At 49.0% G+C, this 22,979-nt stretch overlaps 1 protein-coding gene across 1 annotated transcript; it reads left to right on the top strand.

Moving 5' to 3' along the window:
* Positions 1–3: 3 nt before the first annotated feature.
* Positions 4–22,598, top strand: DNAJC8 (DnaJ heat shock protein family (Hsp40) member C8). The gene is made up of 11 exons (XM_040585616.1): positions 4–99; positions 8,365–8,414; positions 8,872–9,526; positions 10,874–10,975; positions 12,404–12,460; positions 14,164–14,230; positions 14,880–14,974; positions 15,832–15,903; positions 17,062–17,153; positions 18,455–18,530; positions 21,823–22,598. The coding sequence occupies exons 1-11, from the start codon at positions 4–6 to the stop codon at positions 21,943–21,945; spliced, it is 1,485 nt and encodes a 494-aa protein (XP_040441550.1). The 3' UTR covers positions 21,946–22,598.
* Positions 22,599–22,979: the final 381 nt, after the last annotated feature.

Genomic DNA, 22,979 nt, shown 5'->3' with positions numbered 1-22,979 from the left:
CCTATGAGGCGTGGGAGGCGGAACGCACCGTTCCTCCTGGCGACCAATGAGAACGAGGCACCTCAACCAATCGCGCAGCGCCTTCAACCCGGCGCGCCGGTAGGGCCGGCGCTGGGGGGATTTAAAGGGGCAGCGCCGCCTGCGGCCTCCGAACAAAGAGAGCGCGCAGGGCCGCTCCCGCACCGCCCCTCACGTGTGGCGCCAGCGCGGGCGCCGCCCTTGTGGCCGGGCGGAGCCGGTGCGGAGCCCCCAGTCGCGGGCAGCGAGGCCTGGGCGCGCTCCGGCAGGGTTAGCCTGGGCTCGTTAGGGCGCTGCTGTGCCGGGCCTGGCCCAGCCTCTCCCGGGCCCTGGCTAGCGCTCCCGGGCCGTGGGGCTGCCGGGCATTGCGGACGCAGCGCCCTCCGGCTCCGGGGCCTCTCGGGGCTGGCTGGGGTCGCGTCGTGCCGTGAGCCCGCTGGGGCAGTGGGCCTGCAGGCCCGCCTCAGCAGGGAGGCAGCAGCCACCTCGGGAGCAGCGGTTTGGACCCTGCTCAGGGCACCAGCGTGAGGGCCTGCTATTCTGTAATTAACCTGTGATGAGATGTAACTTGTCTGATCATCTCCATGCGAGTGCAGACTTGATGCAACAAGTATGTGTGTCTGGAGAAATCGGCTTGTTGGCGCCAGCCATGTGGCACTGCCTTCGTCTTGTCCTGCCATTGTGTAATGTGACAGTAAACGTGTGCGTGGCTGGGCCCGGCACACCGTGCAAAGGGAATCCGGGAAATCCCTGTGTGTGGATGTGCATATGGTGTGTATGTATGTGGTTGTGTCAACCACCCCTCTTGAGTCTGGTGAAGAAATAAAAGCAAGCCATGCTGGGACTCTGAGAAGGTCCTTCCTGAAGTTTAATTACAAAATGCCTCCCGAAGACTGCCCGTATTGGTGTATTAAGTATGTGTGTTTCAATCCCTGTTGATGTGGAGCATAAGTAAAAATTGTATGTGTTGCCTGATGCAAATACAAGAAGCTTTCTGATCCAGAAGTCAGAGGCAAACTTGTACAGATGTTGGAGGTGTTCAACCCATCTTGCTGAACCTGTCTGGTGGCAGACACGCCACTTCTCTTGTGAAATTAGCACTGCCTCTGCGATTTCCCTCTCCAGATCTGGCAGTAGTGACAGCTCTTTGCTGAATGTAGGGTCTACTGTGGCATGAAGATGGAAGGAGGTACAACTGTTCACTGCCTTACCCAGCAGAGTTCACTGCAGCAGTTTATTTTACTGTGAGTTGAGAACAATAGGTTTAAGGAGTTCTCACAGCACAAAAATTGAGAGGAATTGAGGGATCTGAGCACCTGCCACTTTCGTGGTGCTTAATAAGTGTCTTGAAAAGCTCTTAAAATATTGTATGTAATGGTATCCAGGAGTGAAATGTGGGTTCGAATGACATATGTCCTGTCAGCTGGCAACTGAACATGATGTGACTATAGCAAAATGTATATTGAGACGTGCACACTTCTGGCAGTGTAATCATTCTCGTTGTTGAGCACTACCAGACCTTACAGCAGGAAGATTCCTAGTGTACCAACTGCCAAAATTAAAAGCCTTGATGGCAGTGCTGACACATCTGTTCTGCATTGGTACTTCCCAAGCCCCTTGTGGATAATTAATTATATGCAGATAGTTGTGAGCATTAGCAGGCGCAGGTTTGGGGGCAAGAGCTTTTTTGGTACTTCTCATTTCCTACCCAAAATCAATATCGATTTTGTGTTAAGCCTGATGCATTTTTGCCAGTACAGGACTTTAGCATGCTGTATTTCTGTTAAGATATTAATAATGTAAGCGATTTTTAAGTTGGTGTTCATTAGATAGAATTGGTAATTCGACATGGATTAACAAAAAGCTGCCACTCTTCCACCTCATGTTCTTTAGGAGGAACTAGTGCTAGTAACTTTTTCACTGCAATACTATACCGAAATTATTTCCCTTATAATACTGGTTCCATTGAGCAGTCTAGCTGATATTTTTTGCTGTGGTGAGGTCTGTAAGCTTTGATTCATATGACAATAGAACCTTTGTTACACTGAGGAAAATAGTTTGAAAATTTGCTGCTGTGTGCTGCAGACTGCACACACGTTCTCTGTGATGGGCCTGACTGAATTCTGACACAAAGGCACGTCTGCATCCTTCAGTACGTTTGCGGTTGTCTGCCCATGCCAGCGGGGCATGGGTTGTTAGTTTCGAATTGTGCTGCTCTTTGTCCTCAGTTGAAGGTGGTCCTTTCCTTCCATTTTTACTTTTGAATTTTCTTGCCCTCTATGTTTTGGGGGCTTACAATCCTTTCTTTCTATAAGCAATCCCTGCCCTGCTGTTACTCTCTGGGTGCTTGCCTGTTAAAGGCAGCACGATGTCAGAAGGTGGTATCTTCTGTTGTATTGCCATTTAGTACAAAGGTACCAGAGCTCCAGGCTGGCTGTAGACCTCAGTCCTTTGGCTTATGGACCAGGTTCTGTTATATTGCTCCAGAATACATGCAGCTACTACCTGCCCTAGCTTCTGCGTGTGCTTTGGCAGTCGCTTTGTTGTTTGGTCTTGTCTCGTGCTCTGTACAACAGCCTCAGCCCAAAATGATTTGAACGCTGAACACCAACCAGGAACAAGCTATGGCATGCAGGTAGTAGGGTTAGTCCAGTGCCAGGCAGCAAGATGAGCCTGCAAAGAGGTCCTAGATGCTCTGGGATAAAGAGTAATTTAAAATTTTTGCTAGAAAGTACTGGAATGATACCAGTTACAGCTCTCTAGGGTTGGAACTAGAGAGATGTGCAGAAAACCTGATTTAGTCCTGGGCCAAGGCGAGGGAGAACAAAAAACATCTTGGAACCAAGGGAAAGGTTAAGCTGTGCTGCAGAGAGCTGTCTTGCATCAGTCTGGGAGGGCAGGCCACAAGTCTCGTGAACTGCAGGAGGTGATGGTGTTACTCCAGTCTCAGCCGATAGCTAAGTGGAGAGGTGAGACCTTAGCTCCTGCTGTCTGCTTTTCTGATTCCTTCAGCACCCAGGAGTCCCTGGGTGCTGGCAGGGGAACAGGTGAGCATATCTATTAGCAGACAGAGCAAAGGAGGTGAAGGGATCAGGCTTTTCAGCAGCTGTATTTACCCTGCGACCTGTTGACACTCTGCTATTGTGCTAATGGCCAGAGGCTGAGTTTTGCTGAGGCTCAGCCTGTTCCCGTCAGCCTGCCACTCCTCTTCCAAGCTTGTACTGAAATTCCTTTGTTTCCACATCAGACAGAATTGACTCCGCTGTAGCTTGTGTGCGAGCTGCTAACATACGTATGGAATACGACATTTTCTGGTGCTTTAGGCTTTTTTATTCTGACCAGTTATCGGTGCAGCTATCATGGATAACATGGTGTGGATGTGCCTGCCTCCAGCAAACATATTGTTTTCTAGTGCTCTGCATGTAGCTCTTCTCATGTGTTGACCTAAGCCCAGGCTTCCAGTGGAGGAGGTTTGTCTTAATAAAAAATCTACAGTCTTTAGTTACAAGTGAGGAACCTTCTGGAAGCCCGCAGTGTGTTCCACCCCCTCTAAAGCAGGGAAATTATCAGGAAAACTTCTGCCTACAGAGGCCATACTGCTGTTATTACCATGTTATTTTTTGCACATGTTTATTTTGCCTTGCACAGAGCGAGTGTATTTGATTTTAGGAAAACATAATTAAGTATATGCTTTGTCTTTATCCTACCTAATTTCCCTTTTCTGCTCTGGAGTGGGGAGGAGGAGTGTGACAAAAAGGCCCAAAGAGACCATAGTGGGCAGCCCGGGTATCTTGTGCTAAAACCAGCTTGCTGAAGATCTGGGATGAGTCACTTTCCTCTTGTTACTTCTGTCCCCACCCCTCAGCCAAGGATTCTTGGCAATTTCCGTCATATTTTTGTAGGATGCGACACAAATGAAGCGCCTTGGGAAGAAGCCTCTGTTTGCTGCAGCAATAATTGCCAGCTGGGGTTTAGCTGCGAGCAGGGCACTTCTCCTGCTTCTGCAGTGGCCAGGCAGCGTTGGGCCGTGATCTGCAGGAGCAAGAGATGGACAGAGGATCTGGGGGTAAGGGAGGATATGCATCTCATTGAGACATAAAAGTCACTCCAAGAAGTGAGGTATTTTCTTCATGAATCTGTTATGTAGGTGGCTATTGAGAGTTTGGGTGTTGTGAATGGGGTCAGTCCAGCCCTCAGGAAAAATCAAATAACCAGGATGCACCAGGCTGGCAGGGAAGAGAGAAGAATCCCTTCCTTTGTGTACCCCTGTGCCTGCGGGACAGAGGGGAAGATATTCCGGCCACCAACCATTCCAGAGCATTGAGGAAACCAGAACAATAAGCCCCTCTATGGCCTGTTGTCCGAGCTAAGCGCCATCCTTGCAGCCTCACCAGTTTCAAACATCAGCGTCAGGTTTTGGTTGCTCCACACCAGAACCGCCTGAAAAGAGCCAGCAGTTTGCAGCTACTGCTTTCCAAAAGACAGCTGATCCCTGTCTTCCAGGTCACACTGGACTGGGAGGGGAGTTATGGGAAGGTCTCTAGACAGCTTGTACCATCTTAACCCCCCCCATGACCATCTCAGATCCGAGGTGTAATCCTGCTTTACCCTCAGCACTCCCACTCTGGAGTTCTACAGCAAGCGGCATGCGCTGAAGTGGCTGCAGTCCATAGCTGGCACCTCTCCATCTTCTGGCCCAGAAAGTATATGACTGAACCCCAGATAAACTGCCTCCTCCTAGTCACACCAATGTCCACATAGCTGGTCAGAAGCCCTGCAGTACTGCAGTGCACTCCAGAATACCAAACCCTGTTGGAGAAACGTGCATCAGACCAAATGCCACCATCTTAAATCGTCTCTGCCTTCTTGTAGCTGAAATACTTCTGGTGAGAGGTCTGTCTGTAACTCAGACATCTTGCACATTGACCTCTCTCTTACATTTTTCATCCTAAGCGCTGTCAAAGGAGCTGTGGAAAAAACACGGCACAAGCCTTCAAGCTGGTGTTACTGCCATATTGCACTCCACTTGGAAGAAAAAGCTTCGTAAAACACCCCAGATCCAATACTCACCTGTGGCGGGGTATCGCTGTATCACAAGGAGCAGTAAGAAGCAGCATACACCCCATGTTGTTCGGTAACTTACTGCAGAGACTGACAGTTCAAAGTTTAATAGAAGAAAAAAAACATTTCTCAGGAGATGCAGTGACGATGAAACTACACAAACCAGGATGATTTGACATCTCCTTTGGTAAAAGGCAGAAGTCCCCTTCAGACATGCACCTTGAGCCTCCTTTCCTAGTGACCAGATGCCACACAAACTCATTCTTCTTACTCACCCCGAGGAAAAGGGAAAGACATTTCTGCAACAGAACCTGCATATGAAAAGTTTTAATGAGCACCAGAACCAGCACAAGGAAAGGGTTAGGGTGCCGTGACCAGACCAGGGTGCTGGAAGCTCCTGTAGGAGCTGATTTGCTCACGGAATGTGTGGGTGGTGGGCTTGTGATTTCTGGAGAGAAGTTCAGCAGAGGGGCCCTTGGCTAGGCAGGGAGATTTGCACTGCCCGGGAAATAAAATGGTGCCTGTATACTAGGAAGGGCCAGGGTGTCACCCCCTTTAGAATAAAGCAAACTGGTTTCAGGGAGATTTAGGTTACTGGGACTCCCTGGAAGACGAGGTCAGTGGGTAGAATAGAGCAGAGAAACCTCATCACGAGGACAAATTGAACAGACACCACCCAGGGCATTAAGGTTTACAGCCAAGTGGAATCCCTGGTAGGAGGATGGCTGCAAAATCAATTATCATGCCAGCTGGATAAAAATAGACACCTTTCTAATTTAGCAAAGGTCCCACTGAGGGATTGGAGAAGACTGCCCCCTCCCCACACACCCCTCCCTCCTCAGCACTTCTCACGTTTGCTTTGCGGTGGGTTTGGCACTTTTGGACTCCACAAGCCGTTCAACTTGCTAACCTAGCAAAAGATTCGTTGGGCTCAGAACCAAAATGCAGGCTGCTGAGACAACAGGCTGACTGACTCCCCCGGGAGTCCAACAGATCAAGAGCGTAAAAGGGAGGACAAGAGGGGGAAGCAGGAAGGAGACTGTCCGCTTTACACAGCAGCATCGCTAATCCGTTCAGCTTCTCGGGCAGCTGTAGTCGGGGGGCATGGTTTTATAATCACTGTCTGCCAGTCAAAGCGCTGCTGAAAGGGACTGCTCGGTCAAGATCTACAGCTGCCTGTCCTCGTCACGCGTACTTCCACTGCCCTAATCTGACAGAAATTCAGGGTGACTGCAAAGCAGTGACTGAACTAGACATTTCCCTCCAGAAGCTGAGATGGGTTTATGAGCACGCGGTGAGGGACCCAGCACATTCACTGGCATAGGAGCCACGCTGAAACTTGTGCAAAACTGAGCCGCTCACAGCGGCCCAAATCACAACACCCTCACAGGGGGTCACCGCAAACCCCCTCCCCCTTACCAGTGCTCAGGCAGAGGCTCTGCAGCTCAGCTTGCACGGCAGCACAGGTAAGATTTCAGTGGTGCACAGAAATGCAAAGTAAATCACAAAGCCATGAATTTAAGCCCTTGTCTATTCCCTTCAGAATATACTTGTCCTAATATTTATTTCAGCTATTCCGTAGTCTACTGTAGCTGCGCTTGCAAGGAATTGGTCTTTTGTAGGGATATCTCACTAGTGACTCCACAGCTTTCAGGGGAGGCCAACCAGCTGACAGATACAATGGAAAAAGATTTTTCAAATGAGTAAAAAATTTCGATTTTTTAAATGGGTATAAACTAAACAGGTCAATTGTATATAGCTTCTCATGACAGTTCTTCCCACCAGGTTTCATGTTCCTGGGGAGGTATGGAGGGGGAGATAGTATTTTTGGCTCACATTAATCAGCCCCGACTAAAAGGGATGGACCCCAGTGACGGCTCGACACGACCCCCGCACAGCTCGCTGCAACACCACCTTCCACAGGCCGAGCAGAGCCAGGCAACCACATCCTCCACAGCGCAGCCTGCCTTCCACGGCCGAGCACATGGATGACATTCCCATTAAACAAGAGCTTCTTATGGCACGGACTCTTCATTAGAGCAACAGTGCTGTCATTTACTCTGTAGACAAGATGTACCACTAGCTGCCATGTTCCACAGGGGAAAGTGGTCCAAGGGGAGCAGCTGGCTGGGGTTGTACCAGTTAACACAGGAGAAACTGGGACACCTTCAGCCAGCCAGTCACACCCTTGTCAAAACTTTCTGCATCAAAGGCTCCAACTTGCCTCCTGCCGTTTCAGTCAGGGCAGTTCCAGCCGCTCCTCCCCCGAGCCCAGCTTCACTGCAGCGCAACACACACCAGGCTTCAGCAGGGGCAGAAATTCAGCCTGTTCAGGCAGACTTACAGACACAGCAGTGCAGGTGCAGAGGGAAAGGCTGTTCCTTACCTGCCTGCTCTCGTTACATAAAATCCCTGTCTTGTCAGGGCTTAGTGCAGTAAGGCTGCACTATTTCAATAGATTACTTGCTGGATGTTTTACCATGAATTTCTTATACGAAAATTGCAAAAGTAACCAAACCTGCATAAAATTAATCTTAACTCATCCTTCTTTGTAAAGGGACTTTGATAAGGAACATAGAGAACTAGAGACAGAAAAAAACCCCACTACTGAGCAATTACAAAGTCTCTGCAGAAAAGAACATTTGCTCAGGATCTCAGCTGCCTTGTTGAGCTCCTGGAAGCACCTGAGAACCTGGCACCACCACAAGCGAAATCTCCGTAACATAGAATAGTATTTTTCCTCTCTTGTTCATGGCACTGAACACTAAGGGCAACCCCACCCCCCCCCCACCCCGTTTTTTACATTCTTGTTAGTTCAGTGTGGAGAGCCATCTCCCCCCTAAACCACAGTGACAGTTTTCTTGAGACAAAGCTACTCCTGTGTGAACAGGCCTCTGGACAGGTACTGTAAGTATAAGGGATCGTTTCTTTCAAATAAACCTAAAGCAAATAGTGAAGTTCTGCATCGGACTGCCTATTGAAGAGTATATCCTTATTTTGGAAGGTCAAGGAGGTTTAAAACCAGGCAGTGGGTTATTATGTTTTTTTCATTAAACAGTTACTGAAGAGAAAAAAAGCCAGTGAGTAGTTTATTTGACATTGTCGCATTTGACATATACCACAGTATAGCTGGACAAATTTGGATTACGTTGGCCAAAGCACAAAGTCAGCGCTGTTACACACCACGGTCTGTACCAGCCATGGACATTCAGCAACAGCATCAGCTTAGTCATCGTCCTTCAGCTGCCTGATCTTGTGCTTGTGGCGCTCGATTTCTTTCTGCAGACGTTCGATCTCTTTCTTGTGGTGGTCGATCTCCTCCTCATGGTGTTTCCGTAAGGCAGAGAGCTGCTCCCGCTCCTTCTCCCTGCGAGAGAGCACGGTGCGAGCTGCAGCACCCGCACGGCAGGGGGGGTCCTGGCTGTGCATGCGTGGGGGGGCTCGGCTGTGGCTCTGTGTGTGTGGGGGGGCTCGGCTGTGTGTGCGTGTGTGGGTGTGTGTGTCCTGGCTCTGTGTGTGTGTGTGTGTGGGGGGGGCTCGGCTGCAGAGGGGATCCTGGCTGTGCGTGTGGGGTCCGGCTGTGTGCGCCTGGGGGGTCCCGGCTGCGTGTCTGTGGGGGGCTCGGCTGTGTGTGCGTGGGTCCTGGCTCTGTGTGTGGGGGGGCTCGGCTGAGGAGGGGGCGTCTCGGCTGTGTGTGTGTGCGGGGGGGATCCCGGCTGCGGGGCGGGGTGGGGTGGGGGCCGCGCTCACCTGAAGTACCGCTCCTCCTCCGCCGCCTGCTTCTTCCCGAAGGCACCGCCGGCCTCACGGATGGCGCCGCCGCCGCCGCCGCCCTTCCCGGCGCCTTTGCCCAGCTCGCCCAGCTGCGGGGAGAGACGGCGGTGGTGGAGGAGGCACCCACGGCCCGCACCGACGGGCACCCGCGACCGGGCACCCGCGACGGGCGCACCCACCTGGTCGGCGCCCGAGCCCGAGCTCCAGCGCTGCTGCTGCGCCACGAGGGCCCCGCGCAGCCCGCCCCGCGCCGCCGCCGCCACCGCCGCCATCGCCGCCTGCCCTTGGAGCGCCGCGCGGACGAGGCCCGGCACGGCCCCACGCGTCACGGCGCGCGCATGCGCAGCCCTCGCGCCCGGCGCTCCGCGGCCCGCCCAGCGCTGGGGGCCGGGCCCTTGCGGCCGGCGGGTCCGGTCTGGCCGCGCTCGCCCGCCCCGCGGCGCGGCGGCTCCGGCCCCCGCCCCGAGCACACACCCCGGGCGGAGCGGCCGGGACCGCGGGGCAGCGGGGCGGGTCCTGCCGCCGTGGCGCGCGCGGTGGTCACGTGCCGGGGGCGCCGCCGTGCTCACGTGTGTGCGCACGGCATCACGTGGTGCTGGCGATGGCGGCGGCGGCGGGGGAGCCCGGGGCGGGGGGCGCCGCCGAGGAGGCGTTCCTCACCTTCTACAACGAGGTACCGGCGCCGCCGCGGCGGGGGGGCGGCCCGGCCCCGCCCCCCGGGCCCTGCCCGCCCGCGCCCGGCGTCCGGCGGCCTCTCCTCCCAGCGCCGGGGCCTGGCGGGCCGCGCGGCGCCGGGCCGCCCCGAGGGGAACGCGCCGGGCCCCGGGCCTGGCCGGTGCGGGCCCTGCGGCGACAGGCGGGCGGAGGGCGAGCGGCGCCCGGGGCGGGCCGGCGGCAGGCGCCGGCACGGGGAGAGCGGGCGTTCCCCGGGCGCGCCGGCCTCTGCCGCCCTCCGAAGGGCCCCGCTGGGCCCGGGGGCAGGGCCCCGGCGTGCGGCCCGCGCCTCACTGCCTCGCACCGAGCCGGTGGGAGCTGCGCGCCGCCCGCTCCGTGCCCGCCTCTCCCGCGGCGCCCGGTCCCTGGGTGGGCAGGGTGCCCGCGGGCGCGGGGTGCGAGCCCCCTGGGTGGGCAGGGTGCCCGCGGGCACGGGGTGCGAGCCCCCTGGGTGGGCAGGGTGCCCGCGGGCACGGGGTGCGAGCCCCCTGGGTGGGCAGGGTGCCCGCGGGCACGGGGTGCGAGCCCCCTGGGTGGGCAGGGTGCCCGCGGGCACGGGGTGCGAGCCCCCTGGGTGGGCAGGGTGCCCGCGGGCACGGGGTGCGAGCCCCCTGGGTGGGCAGGGTGCCCGCGGGCACGGGGTGCGAGGCCCCTGGGTGGGCAGGGTGCCCGCGGGCGCGGGGTGCGAGGCCCCTTCCCCCAGCCCGTGCAGGGCTCCACGACTTGGTGCGCAGCTTGTGTGCGTTTCCCTGAGCCTGCCGGCCGACAGGCAGTGCCGCCGTGGTGGGTGCCGTTTTTTTTAAATAAAGACAAGCCTGGTGTGCGATGCAGGGTTTGTTTTGGCCTAATACCTACAGAACTGAACTGTGCTGGACCACCTGTGGTCAGAAGGCGGTGGTCTCGGGTACTTGCACCGGTATCACTGGAGGTGTTTATGGGCTGACCTGCCGGTGGGGGGTCAGCAGTGGTGGGGGGGTAGGTGCCCAAGGAGTCACTGTGGCACTGCCAGTGTAGGAGCAAGGTGAGGGGAAAAACCACAACTGCTGAGCCAGCCATGGGAGAGACAGGCAGGAGTGCTTTCTAGGGTTCTTTATAAAGTACAATGTTAAAAATATTGTCATGTGGTAGAGAAGTCTGGAAAGATGTACTCTGCTGGCACTTGAGTCAAATAACTACAGACTTGGGATGAGCAAGAGGTATTGTGAGTTGTAGCATGGAATGATGATGACTGGTCTAAGTAATCGCGTGGGAGCACAGGTAAGCACATCGTGACGGTCAGTTAATAGAGATCTCTCTTGTTCTTCAGGTAAAACAAATTGAAAAACGTGACTCTGTTTTAACATCAAAAAACCAAATTGACAGGCTGACCCGACCTGGATCTTCCTATTTCAACCTGAACCCTTTTGAGGTTAGTTTGAATGTTTTATCCTCCCTTCTTCTGACTGCGTATACCAACTTCCAGATTTACTGGGTATTTATTTCAGTAAAAAGATGGAGCATAAAGAAAGAAAAATATCTCTACATTACTGTGCAGAAGGCTTACAGAAGACAGAAAGGTGGTGTGTGTCTTCCTGCTCTATTTTTCACTGTTTTATGTCAGGCACAAACTATATTCTTTTGACACATTTCCTTTGTGCAACAACACTAGAAGATTTGGCGGGTTAATGCTAGGTACTTTCTGAATGAGACTATAATGGCTATAGGTGGCATGCCTGTCAGGTCCTGTTCTGAGCACTTTTGACGTGGCATTTCTAGTTGTGTCTTTTATTTTGGATCTTCATCCCACTGAACCTGCATAGTGCGTCGAATGAGAGAAGAACTTTCACTCTTCACGCTAGTGAGCGATCTTTGAGGAGTCACTGGAAAACGGATAATTCTCTCACACATTACTTGGTTTGATTCCAGTTGCAGTCAGTTAGGAAGTCCTGATGACTATAAAAACTGAGGAAGACAGTGGATAAAACAGTATGGTGTTCATCTGGAGCTGGCTTTCCCTGTTTGTTTTCCTTCCTGATACCATCTTTGTCTGCCTTTTTAAAGTCTCGGGTGCCTTTTGTAGTCCCAATTTAGAGCTGGTCAGCCAGATCAGTTGGCAGATTCACCTTGGCAGTGTTCGGTGCTGTGTAGACTATAGTACTTGACTTGGAGAGTAAATTAAGAAAGCCATTTAGAAGTAGACGGTAGCTTTCCTGCAAGAGAGTGCTTTTTGTTTACAGATTCTCAGTGTCAGACTAGCGTGCGTCTCCATTGAGTAGGCTCACTTGTTGCTTAGGACTTCTGTTCAGTAAATTAATTCACAGAAGAGCTCCTAAACTCTGCTGCATCCCTAAAGATCCATAGACAGGTGGGCTCGTTCATGGAAACCAGGCAGTAAAACCCTCCTGTCTTTCAAAATGATAAAATCAATAAATTCTTACAAAGTAGTACATTTCTTGCCCAAAGTTCTCAGTTATGAATGATCTGACAGTGCCCCAAAGTCACCATATGCTTCCATTTCTGCCAAACTAGGCATTGCTACAGGACTGGCTGAAGGTTCAGACAAATTGTGGCTATTTAGGGATGGCAGCTGTCTACATAAGACTTCAGTGTGGAAAGGACACTGGCGCAGTTGGAGGAATCTAGCATGGCTAAAAGCAGAATGTCCCAAACATGGTGTCTCTCAAAATGTTTCTGGTTTGCTAGGTGAAAATTCATCTCCTGAAACAGCACCCTGACGGGGGGAGCTTTCTGGCATTGTGTCTCTACACCAGTGAACCAAGTGTGTAGAGCTTGCTACCAGGAGCCTGAAACATGGGGAGTATCATTGAACTTGCTGTGCTCTCATGGTCTCTTTCAGGTACTGCAGATGGATCCTGAAGCCACAGATGAAGAGATAAAGAAAAGATTCCGGCAGGTATTTGGCTTTTGCACCTCTGGAAGAAAACTAGAAGCTCTGTAGAGATTGTGCAGCTGTGCTTGGGAATGAGAGAAATGGTGGTAAAGCTATATCAGGGTAGAGCGGGTAGCCATTTGGGGAAGTAATGCATAGAACAATCTATCAATAAGAGGAGAGCTGCAGAAGCATCCCTGGTCCATGCATGGTATACTTCTTTGCCTGTCAAGTGTGGGATGGGGCTATTGCAAACTGATACGCCTGTATCAATAATCAACTAATTGAACTTCAGTTCAAAGAGAAGGTCAAAATTTGTCAGAAGAACTGAGAAAAGGTATTTTTCTCAAATACATGGACTTGGATCCAAGAGTGTATTTTCTGTGAAGTTTCTTTAAGGATTTCAGTGGTCATTTTTAGCAGCTGGGTTACATTGAGCAGCCCTGCTCACTGACCTGTCTGCATGTCCCACGCAATGCAGGAAATGTTACATGAGACTTTGTCTGCTGACACATCTGCAGCAGAAATTTGAGTTTTATTGGTGCATGCAGCAAAGAAACACGGTATTTGGAGGGCTGGAGCCTCCCACCTGAATTAGTGTTGTAAACGTCAAGAATTGTCTCTAGGCAGGAAGCTGTGCTGGCTGACAGACAGACGTGCCTGCCAGGTTGGTGATGGGATGTGGGCTACTGCCCTGTGTGGGAAGTGGGAGGATAACCTTCTAGTCTGTTGCTGACTTCTCAGTTCCGCAGATCAATAAACTGGGGCTGTCATAGCTTTAGGCTGATAGAATACTACAGGGAAATGGTTTGAAGTCAGTGCGAAGAAATGAAAAAAGTGCATGGAATTGTGTATTGAAGAAATCAAACACTAAATACAGAACGTGGAACAGCCAACAGAAGGAAAAAGACATTGACTGTAGCAAATGATGGAGTCAATCAGCAGCACGCTGCTGTTCAGGACCGGGGGCAGACCCTTTTCCAGTGAACTAGAAAGTGCCATCTGCAGAGTTCAGGAAGTAATTATTTTGCATTCTTTGGCACTGATGCAATTTCAGTTGCTGCACTGTGACTGGTTTTGAGCGCTATACTAGGAAAGATGCAGATAAACTAGACAGTCCGTGCAGCAACAGCAAAAACAAGAGGTCTGGGAGGGGAAAAAAAAACCATGTGGGGAAAGTTGGAAAGGAAGGTGGAAGACGTGTGCTTTCCCAGCCCACTTAAGGTTGCCCTAAAGATGATGGTGGATCAATGTCCTGTCTCTGCTGGATAGAGAATACAGCAAGGAGTTTTCTTAACTTTCAGTAAAGGAGCCTAAAGAAAAACTTCCCCATTCTTTTTAAACAGATACTTGGACAGCCTTAGGTATACTGGCGAACTTCTTGGGAGGCATTGTTGAGTAGAAGGTAAACTTTGAGGATGATCCTTGTAGGTTTGTTTCTTCTTCAGACCAAGGATATACAACTTGCATGACCAAGGGGTTCGTATCAGCCCCAGGCACTGTAGCAGTTTTTCTCAGACAGCCTGTTTATTACAGGGTTTGTATTAGATTTGTAAGGTTTTACTGATGCATACTTCCACATGCTGTCAGCTGATTTGTCTGTATACAAAAGAATGTGTTCCCCTGTGGTTCCTTCTATCTGAGACTATTTCCTTCCTATCACAAAAAATCTGAAATATTCTTGATCTTTTAAAATGGTCTTGATCGCTAGATCCTTTTCCTTGCAGTTGTCAATATTGGTGCATCCAGACAAAAATCAAGATGATGCAGATAGAGCCCAGAAGGCGTTTGAAGGTAATGCTGTCACCCTTTTTCTGGGCCAGTGTATGATAGTAGTTGGACTGCTATTTTTCTGTAGCTAGTTTAAAGGTTTTTTAGGGGTGGGGGCCCCACAGGTGGGCAGAACTGCTGTAGAGGTGCTTGAGATGAGGGAGAAGCAGTTCTCGCATGGCATTTCATGGCATTTCAGCAGAAAATGTCACCAGGTGGCAGTAATTGCATCGACAGTTCGCAACGGGGACAAACACGTCTGTGGGGTTTTGAGATTGTTGAAGAAAAACTGTTCAATCTGTGCATTAGATTTCATTCAAAGACCCTACGACAGAAGTAATATGATGGGTTTAGGCGTATGCTTTGCATTACGCCATTACGCACCTTACACTTCCCTCATGCCCTGTAACTACATCACTTGCTAGGACTGATACTTTCACCCTGCGAACTCCAAAAAGTATCTGACAGTTTCTGCGATTACTGTACCCCAGAACTTACTTGATTAATCATGGTATCACTTACCTAGATGTATTTAAAAACACAAAACAAACCCTAAACCCAACCAAACTTGCCAGATTTTAGGGAGCAAAATTTGTATGGTCAACAAATAGCAGTCTTGTGATGCCTTGTGAATGTGACTACTGGTGCTATTAATGTTGATGCTTTTCGTTAGCTGTAGATAAAGCGTACAAGTTGCTGCTAGATCAGGAGCAAAAGAAGAGGGCCTTGGATGTGATACAAGCAGGAAAAGAATATGTGGAACACACTGTAAGTATTCCATAGGAATGTCTGGGGTGGGGGTTGGTGGTAATCAGTTGTTCATAATTTTCTTTTTGTTATGCCTGTTGCATGTTTGTGTCATTAAAACGTGAGCTGAGGAAGACTTGTGATGGAGCTGTGCAGGTGAACTCTGAGCTCTTTATGGCATAAGCAAACGTGGTTTGTCCAAGACTGCTGTTGAGCCCAGTGCAAGATAATTCAGTGAAATTCAGTACTTGAAATAATTAGGTCAGACCACATGATCTGACCTAAATATTTTTTTTTTCAAGTCTGTGAATGAATGATGCAGTTCAGCTATCTGTAGATGGAAGAAAGTAGATGATGACAGCAGGAGACTGGGAAGTTTTGGGGGAAATGATCTATAAGATAAGGAGCTTGTATTGCGTTGACCAAAAAGTTAGTTGCGTGATGTGGGTAGACTAAAACAGAACAAGCTTGAGAAAGCGAATGATATGTGAGAACTCTAAACCAAGGAACACTTTTATGTTCTGCTTGTTTTTACTCTTTTGAGTATTGCAGAGCAGGACAAGCTTCCTGCTGTTTTGGATGGCGTATATTAGATACGAATATATCTTAAAAATAAAACAAAAAATAACCAACAAAGGGATTATGTTGAATGAATAGTATGTAAAATAGTATTTTTAGTAACTACGGTTAATGTGATAGTCATCTTGTATGTGTTTGTCTGGACCTAGGACCAGGGTGTTTTGGTCTAAAATAAAACATTGATCCAAATCAAGAACTTCCTGTCGTCCAGAGTTCTTCCCACACAGTGAAGCAGGAATGCAGAACTACTTGGATACAATTATACTTTTTAAGCTTTTATCTTTGTTCTGAATCTTTAGGTGAAAGAAAAAAAGAAGCAGTTGAAGAAAGATGGAAAACCTCCCACTGTAGAAGAGGATGATCCTGAAGTTGTAAGTCATGTACTGTTCAGAGAAACTGGGGAGTACAAAATGTGTTTCAAGGAATTAGGAGTCAAAACCAGTACAGAAGTATTTATTGGCCTTAAGAGTGTTGCAAATCCTTGCACTTGAAGAACAAACTCCGATAAGCCACTGTAGAGTACCATGTGTTGGATAATACCTGTATATTTTAGAAAATAGTTTAACTGTGGTGTAAAGATTAAATAGATCATGAGATTATATTAATCAAAATACCCTGTTCTCTTCTTGGAGCAAGTCTTCGTTGCTCGCACATTATACAGTCTTTTTTGAATTGAATTTCTTGTGTTCTGAATGCTGGAACTGTAGCATTCTTGCTGCCAGCAAAGGCATATATAGAACCCACTGCAGCATGTCTGAAATGTGCTTTTAGTGACATTTTGTAGTAAGAGCTGTTTTGGCTGTGTCTTCCATATAGCACTCGAGGACAGATGTGCTGTTCTGCCATAAATCACTTTTATTAAAAAAGGCATGACATAACGTAGTTCTTACCTGGTTTCTAGTCTGAAAAAGTCAAGTGATATTAGAGGTTTTAACAGAATGATAGGTAATTATCAAACACTGATAGCATTAGTCTTATTGTCATCGCCTTTCTTTTTACTACAAAGTGTTTTTTTCCTCTTAATGTCACCACAGTAGCCCCTTAAACATCTTATTTTCCATTGATTTTCAGAAGTCTCTTGCTGTTCTTTAGTAATGAAGTTTGGTTTAAGTATACTGATGTTCCCTGGAACTGGAAGGCCAATGCTAGACTTTTACAACACATCGAGAAGGCCCACTGGGGCATTACTATCTGAACAGTGATGAATTTTCTGGTTTTTGTCAAAAAATTGCAAGATTTAACAGAAGACTAAGAGAGCTTGAAATGAACAGTTCTATTTAGGCACAGCTTCGTGAAGACAAGAGACTAATGTGAGACTAATGAGTAGTTGTTTCCTGGTGTCAGGGCAAGAATCTAACCAGTGTTTCATGCGTTTTCATATGCCACTGCTACCGACTACTGTCAAGGCAGGATTTGGGACTATGTAAACATACATATGGTTCACGTTCTTTTTATGCTTCTTACATTTTATGTAAGTTAGACTGCTCTGTTAACGGGCATTATTTTGACACTGGGTTTGTGTTTTACAGTTCAAACAAGCTGTATACAAACAGACGATGAAGCTCTTTGCTGAACTGGAAATTAAGAGGAAAGAAAGAGAAGCAAAAGAAATGCATGAAAGGTACGAGCAGCACTCTGCTTGTGTAGTTCGGGCTCTTCATCCCTTCTCATGCTTCCTCAGAGAAGATAAGGAATCATAGAGTCTTAAAAAAGTCTCGAGTTGGAACGGGCCTCTGGAGATCATCTGGTCCAACCTCTGCTGAAAGCAGGGCCTTGGATTAGATTAACGAGGGTCCTGTCAAGCTGACTTTCCGTGATGTAGATTCCGCCACTTCTCTGGGCGGCCTGTGGGTTGTAGACCTCTGTGCTTGAGAAATGCAAACAGGAAACTTGCCCTCCTGTATTTAAGACATTGATAGGTATCTTATGTACTCTTACAGAATCGTAAAATCATTTTGGTTGGAAAAGAACTTTGAGCTCATCAAGTCCAATCGTTAACCTGGCACTGCCAAGTCCATCACTAAACAGTGTCCCTGAGTACCACATCTACGTGTTTTCTAAACACCCCTGGGGACGGTGACCCCCCCAGCTCCCTGGGCAGCCTGTTCTAGTGCCTGCCCACCCTTTCAGTGAAGAAATGTTTCCCAACACCCGATCTGACCCTCCCCTGGCGCAACTTGAGTCCGTTTCCCCTTGTCCTGCCTATTGTTATCTGGGAGAAAAGACTGACACCCCCCCCACCTACACCCTCCTGTCAGGGAGCTGTAGAGAGCCAGAGGGACCCCCTTGAGAGGCCAGCCAAAACAGTTAAATGGTGGCACATATCTGCATGTTGTTAGCATGCAAATAATTGACTTTTAATTGTAATTCAGAGATACCCTGTGCCATGTGTGATCCTGAACTATTTTAAGTGTTTTGATCACATGTTGCCTGAGTGCTCACTGTGGATGCACTTCATAGAGCAGAGTTTCTCGACTGGTCAGTGAAATCAGTCTGGGAGATGATTGCAGGGCACTATTTTTGATTACAAATTAAAATTAGGGGGGAAAAGAATGTCATTCTTACCTTGCGTGCTCAGGTGCTTATTAACTTCTCAAAGCGTGTATTCTCAACAGTTTCAGGGATTTACAGCTAAAGTTATGGAGTGCAACTTGTTTTGCCGAGCAAGAGAAGCTGACTCAATAATTAAATCCATGAATGCTGTCAGTGGTGCCAAACCGTCTTTCCTGGTTGTTGCTTTTCCAGATTTGTAATAAAACTGTATTTGCTCTGCTATCTTAGGTGTACATATTTATCTTTTCTGATAAGCTCTTTAATCTGCCAAGAAATCACAAGAGCCTTCTGAGAGTTTTCAAAGTATTACTGTGTTTCTTTAAAGTAGGTGTTTATGTGTTCACAGCTTCTTTGTGGCTTCCTTTCCAGGAAGCGGCAGAGGGAAGAGGAAATTGAGGCACAAGAGAAAGCTAAACGAGAGCGAGAATGGCAGAAGAACTTTGAGGTAATCAGCAGCTTAACTTACAGGATAGGCCTGAGTGATTCTTGGCCATGCTGCAGGGAATGCCCCTAAAGGGGGGAGAGACCTTTCGTCTGCAGGTGCTGTAAGACAGTTTAAGTAGACACTTGGTAAAAGATCGTGCACAAGCCTGTTTTTTTGTCCTCGTGTGGGGAGAAGAGCCCGCTGATAGGGCTTTTCCCAAACAGGTCTGGTAGATTACGATACAGTATTCCTCAGCTCTGTCAGCAGTTCATTCTTGTCCCTAGCCAGAAACTTGAATTGCTGCTTAGCCCAGGTCACTGGTCACCAGTAAAACTTAATCTGGCAGCTGTTGAACCACTAGTGTGGACGGTTATCAGTACTTTTCAGCCTGGTTGCTAACACTCAGGGAATCTGTACCTCCTGTGAATGTCAGACATGTGAGTGACAGTCACTTCCCTTTGACCCTTCCACGTTGTATTCAGGGTTTAGGTGTATCAGAAGTAGCTTTATGGTTGTTGTGCTGCTATTCTAGGGGTCACACCTACAACCTGCCAAAATATTTGATCTAGCCTGTAACTCTCCCCTCATTACACACCAGAGGCGAAGTCTTGTGGCATGTGGTGGGTGGAAGGCAGGAAAGAAGTCAGTAATGGTGTGCAGGACCTCATGAAAAGATGAGCTAGATTGTTCACTTAATCCAAAGGTGGGTAGCAGTCTATTCCTCAGTTCAAGAGGACTTTAAAAAAGAGGGTATCGGGGAGAGAAGCATGCGAGCTGGACTGGCACCCTGTGGAAAGTGGAGCTGCACGTCCTTAACCAGTCCTAGACAGCTGAACCTCAGCATTGCACCTGTTTTCTCCAGAGCCTTGTTGGTGACCATTTAATCCACATGAAAAGGCAGTGGCAAAGCCAGGTGTTCATGTCCAAAATGCGTCATGGGAATACACAAGAATAAGAAGCTTATTTCTGCTTGTGACCATCACTGAGAGAGAGTGATTGAAGGCAAAATAACAAATGAATTCTTAGCTGCTCCTGTATGTGTGCTAATTCAGTGACTGCCTTTAAAATGCATCCTTAAGGAGTATGTGTGTTGCTGCTTTGAATGATATTTAAACTGTAAGGAAAAAAAAATTTAGTATTTTGCAGTTGTGGTGCAGTTTCAGTTTAAAAGAAACCAAAACAACCAGACAATCCCAACACAAAAATCCCAACCTTTAAAGGCGCTCACATTGTACCGCTGCACTGCTCTTCTGGGCTCTCCTGTTCCAGGTGATTCCAATCCTTGTCTGCACACTGTGTCTTAGTTCTGATCCTGTCTCTTTACCCTAAAGACCTGTAGGTTTTGTCCCTTGTGTATGTTTTGCAGTACTTCTGAATCCTCATAGGAATATCTGTGTCATCCAAGTGGTTGCCTGCTGTTTCTAGAAGCTATTCATAGGCTGCTTTGGGAGCTGAATTACATCTTGACATATTTTACAAGGACCAGGCTGGAACATCTACTTTCCCTCAAAATTCGCTTTCTTGGTAATTTCAAGAACAGCTTCCACCAACAAACTGTAGGGAGACAAGTAGGTTAGAACTGAAGTTGCCATACAGTCTTCTTATTCCTAGCAAAAATGTGATCACAGAATAGTTGAGGTTGGAATGGACCTCTCAGGTCCACCTGGTCCAACCCTCCTGCTCAAGCAGGGCCACCTAGATTGAGTTGCCCAGGACCATGTCCAGATGCCTTTTTAATATCCTCAGTGATGGAGACTCCACAACCTCTCTGGGCAACCTGTTCTAGTGCTCGGTCACCCTCAATAAAAACATGTTTCAGATGTTCAGGTGGAGCCTCCTGTGTTTCAGTTTGTGCCCATGGCCTGTGGTTCTGGCACTGGACATCAAGAAGAGCCTGGCTCAGTTATCTTTCCACCATTTTTCAGATACTGGTACATATTGATGAGATCCCCCTGAGCCTTGTCTTCTCCAGGTGGAACATTCCTAGCTCTCAGCCTTTTCTCATGAGAGATGCTCCAGTCCTTTAATTTTCCTTGTAGTATGTCCACGTCTTTCTTGCACTGGGGAGCTCAGTGCTAGACACTGCACTCCAGTGGTGGCCTCACTGGTGCTGAGCAGAGGGGAAGGATCAATTCCCTCAACCTGCTGGCAATACTTTGCCTAACACAGCCCAGGACACCATTCGCCTGTTTGCAGCAAGGGCATGTTGCTGGCTCATGGTCAGCCTCATGTCCACCAGAACACCAAGCTGCTTGCCAGCCAGGCAGCCCCCGGCACGTGCTGGTGCCAGGGGTTGTTCCCTTCCCAGGGGCAGGACTTTGCGCTTCTCCTTGTTGAACTGCATGAGGTTCCCGTCAGCCCATTCCTCCAGCCTGCCAAGGTCCCTCTGGATGGTGGCATGGCCCTCTGGCCCAGCGGACTCTCCTCCCAGTTTTGTGTCATCTGCCAACTTGCTGAGGGTGCACTCTGCCCCATCCTGCAGATCACTCCTAGTGCCTGGCCTTCCCTGTCCTGCCATGGGGAAGGAGGGGAGCGAAGCAGACAGGTATTGTCACCAGAGCCTGAGTGCAGCCCCAGTATTTATAGCTTGGTCAGATGGGCCTTGAGTATGGATCCCATGCTGTGAACTGGACCATCCCTGGACTTGTTCTGTCCTGCTGTGAAATCTTCAGCCTGTAGGGATTGTAAGTTGGCTTTGTGGGAGGGGCGTGAGGGTTTTTTTGTTTGGTAGGTTTTGGTTTTCTTTCCTTATTTCCCCATGAGGGATTTCTGCTGCTCTGCCGGTAGGCCAGGGAGAGGAGAAAAGAGTGGATCAGAGACCTTTTCCCATTGTGTCTTTGTGATGAAGCTTGGGGCAAGAAGCATGAGGTAAGACAGCAGTAGGTTTTCCTTGTCTCTTTTCCCTGCCTCCAAGCTGCAGCACAAGCAGAGCCATCTCAAGGATGTGGGACACAGTGAGGAAATGGCACGTTCTGGGCTGACGGGTTAGGAACATCCAGTGGAGATGAGGTTTGTTGTTTCCTTTGCACATCAGAGGATTCAGCAGGCTCTAGTCAAGACTGTACAACCCAAGCTGGTTGCTTCTGAAACGAGAAACCTGCACAGTGCTTATACTGGTGTTTGTGAGCTCACTTGTAGTTCCACTGTGCTTCATCTATCACTCTGGCTCTTCGCAGTGGCTTTTCACCCTGGCTGCCAGGGTGCTGCATGCTGGAAGGGGGAAATTGCAATTGATCTCTTGAAAGTGGTATGTACTGCTCGTTCTCTGGCTCTTCCACTTCTTAACTCTCCTCTTCCTCTCTGTTGTTCCCAGGAAAGTCGAGATGGTCGTGTGGACAGCTGGAGAAATTTCCAGGCAAATACAAAGGGGAAGAAAGAAAAGAAAAACAGGACCTTCCTGAGACCTCCCAAAGTAAAAATGGAGCAGCGTGAATGATCCTGGCAGCACTGCCCAAGTGCAGCTCCTCACTCCCCTCCCTGCTTTTAAGGACTCATTGGCACCTAGAGTAAGAATTGCTTTTTAGTAGACTGTTTGTTTCCAGTACAATTAATTATTGGTTGAAGTATTTTTTGTACTCTGTCCATTTGAACTAGGGCCATAGTGTGAACTGGGCCAGGAACCCGCTACATGTAGAACACTTAGCTTAGGAGGGTCCTCACCATTATTGCTGTCCTGTTCGTCTGCTGCCCTGTAACTCGATGTTTTGTACTTCACAGAGATTGTGCTGTTTCATTTCTAGTTTGAGAGCTGAACAAAATACTGGAAATGCGTCGGTACCTTTCCAGCCATCATCTGTCTCGGCAAGTTCAGATGTGGAAAGGTCCGAACTGACTCTGGGGATCTGCTCCCAGCACTGTGCAGTGCAGCTGTCCTGCAGTTAAAGTCCTGCAGCTCCTCACTGAACTGAGTGGTGCTCGGAAGGAGCCTTCTCCCAAGATCTGATTTCCAAACTAAAATCCCAGCTCTCAGGCTTAGACTTCTGTTAATCTCAGACCAGCCGGTCACTTCCTGTAAAGGAAAAATAACTTCTCTTGATTAATAGTTGAGTTGCAATGGTCTGTATGTAAAATAAATTTTTACCCAAGTTACCAGTTTATTTTTCTTGGAATTATTCAAGCATACAATTGCAAGGGTGTGAACTGAGTGCTGGCCATTGAAACGCTGCTGCTCTTCAGCATGAGCACTCCCTGGTAAGGGTCTGCTGTCATCCCAAAGTCTGTTCTGACTTGAATTTTGAAGCGACAGTCCCGCAGAGTGGCACCCAGGGGGATGGGGAGAGGATCTCTTCCCTGGGTGGATGCAGGTGTGCCAGTCCATCCTGAAAACAGCCTGTTGCTGTGCCTTTGGGAGTGTGGATGGTTGGGAGGACAACTCAAGCTGGTCGCTGCCATAAGAGGTAACAAAAAATGTTTTCACAAATACATTAGAAACAAAAGGAGGGCCAAGGGTAATCTGCACCCTTATTGGAT

The sequence above is a fragment of the Falco naumanni genome, chromosome 3 (assembly GCF_017639655.2).
Source record: "Falco naumanni isolate bFalNau1 chromosome 3, bFalNau1.pat, whole genome shotgun sequence".
In the NCBI taxonomy this organism is placed as follows: Eukaryota; Metazoa; Chordata; class Aves; order Falconiformes; family Falconidae; genus Falco; species Falco naumanni.
Note: the sequence above shows the minus strand (reverse complement) of the source record. Positions and strands in the feature narration are given on the sequence as shown.

Bases quoted from the DNA above. Each gene is read 5' to 3' on its own strand.
- DNAJC8 (XM_040585616.1), top strand. From the start codon at position 4: ATGAGGCGTGGGAGGCGGAACGCACCGTTCCTCCTGGCGACCAATGAG. The intron at 8,415-8,871 runs GTAAGGCAGAGA...TTCTTCCCGAAG, and splicing joins CTCCTCCTCATGGTGTTTCC to GCACCGCCGGCCTCACGGAT. The intron at 15,904-17,061 runs GTAAGTCATGTA...TGTGTTTTACAG, and splicing joins AAGAGGATGATCCTGAAGTT to TTCAAACAAGCTGTATACAA.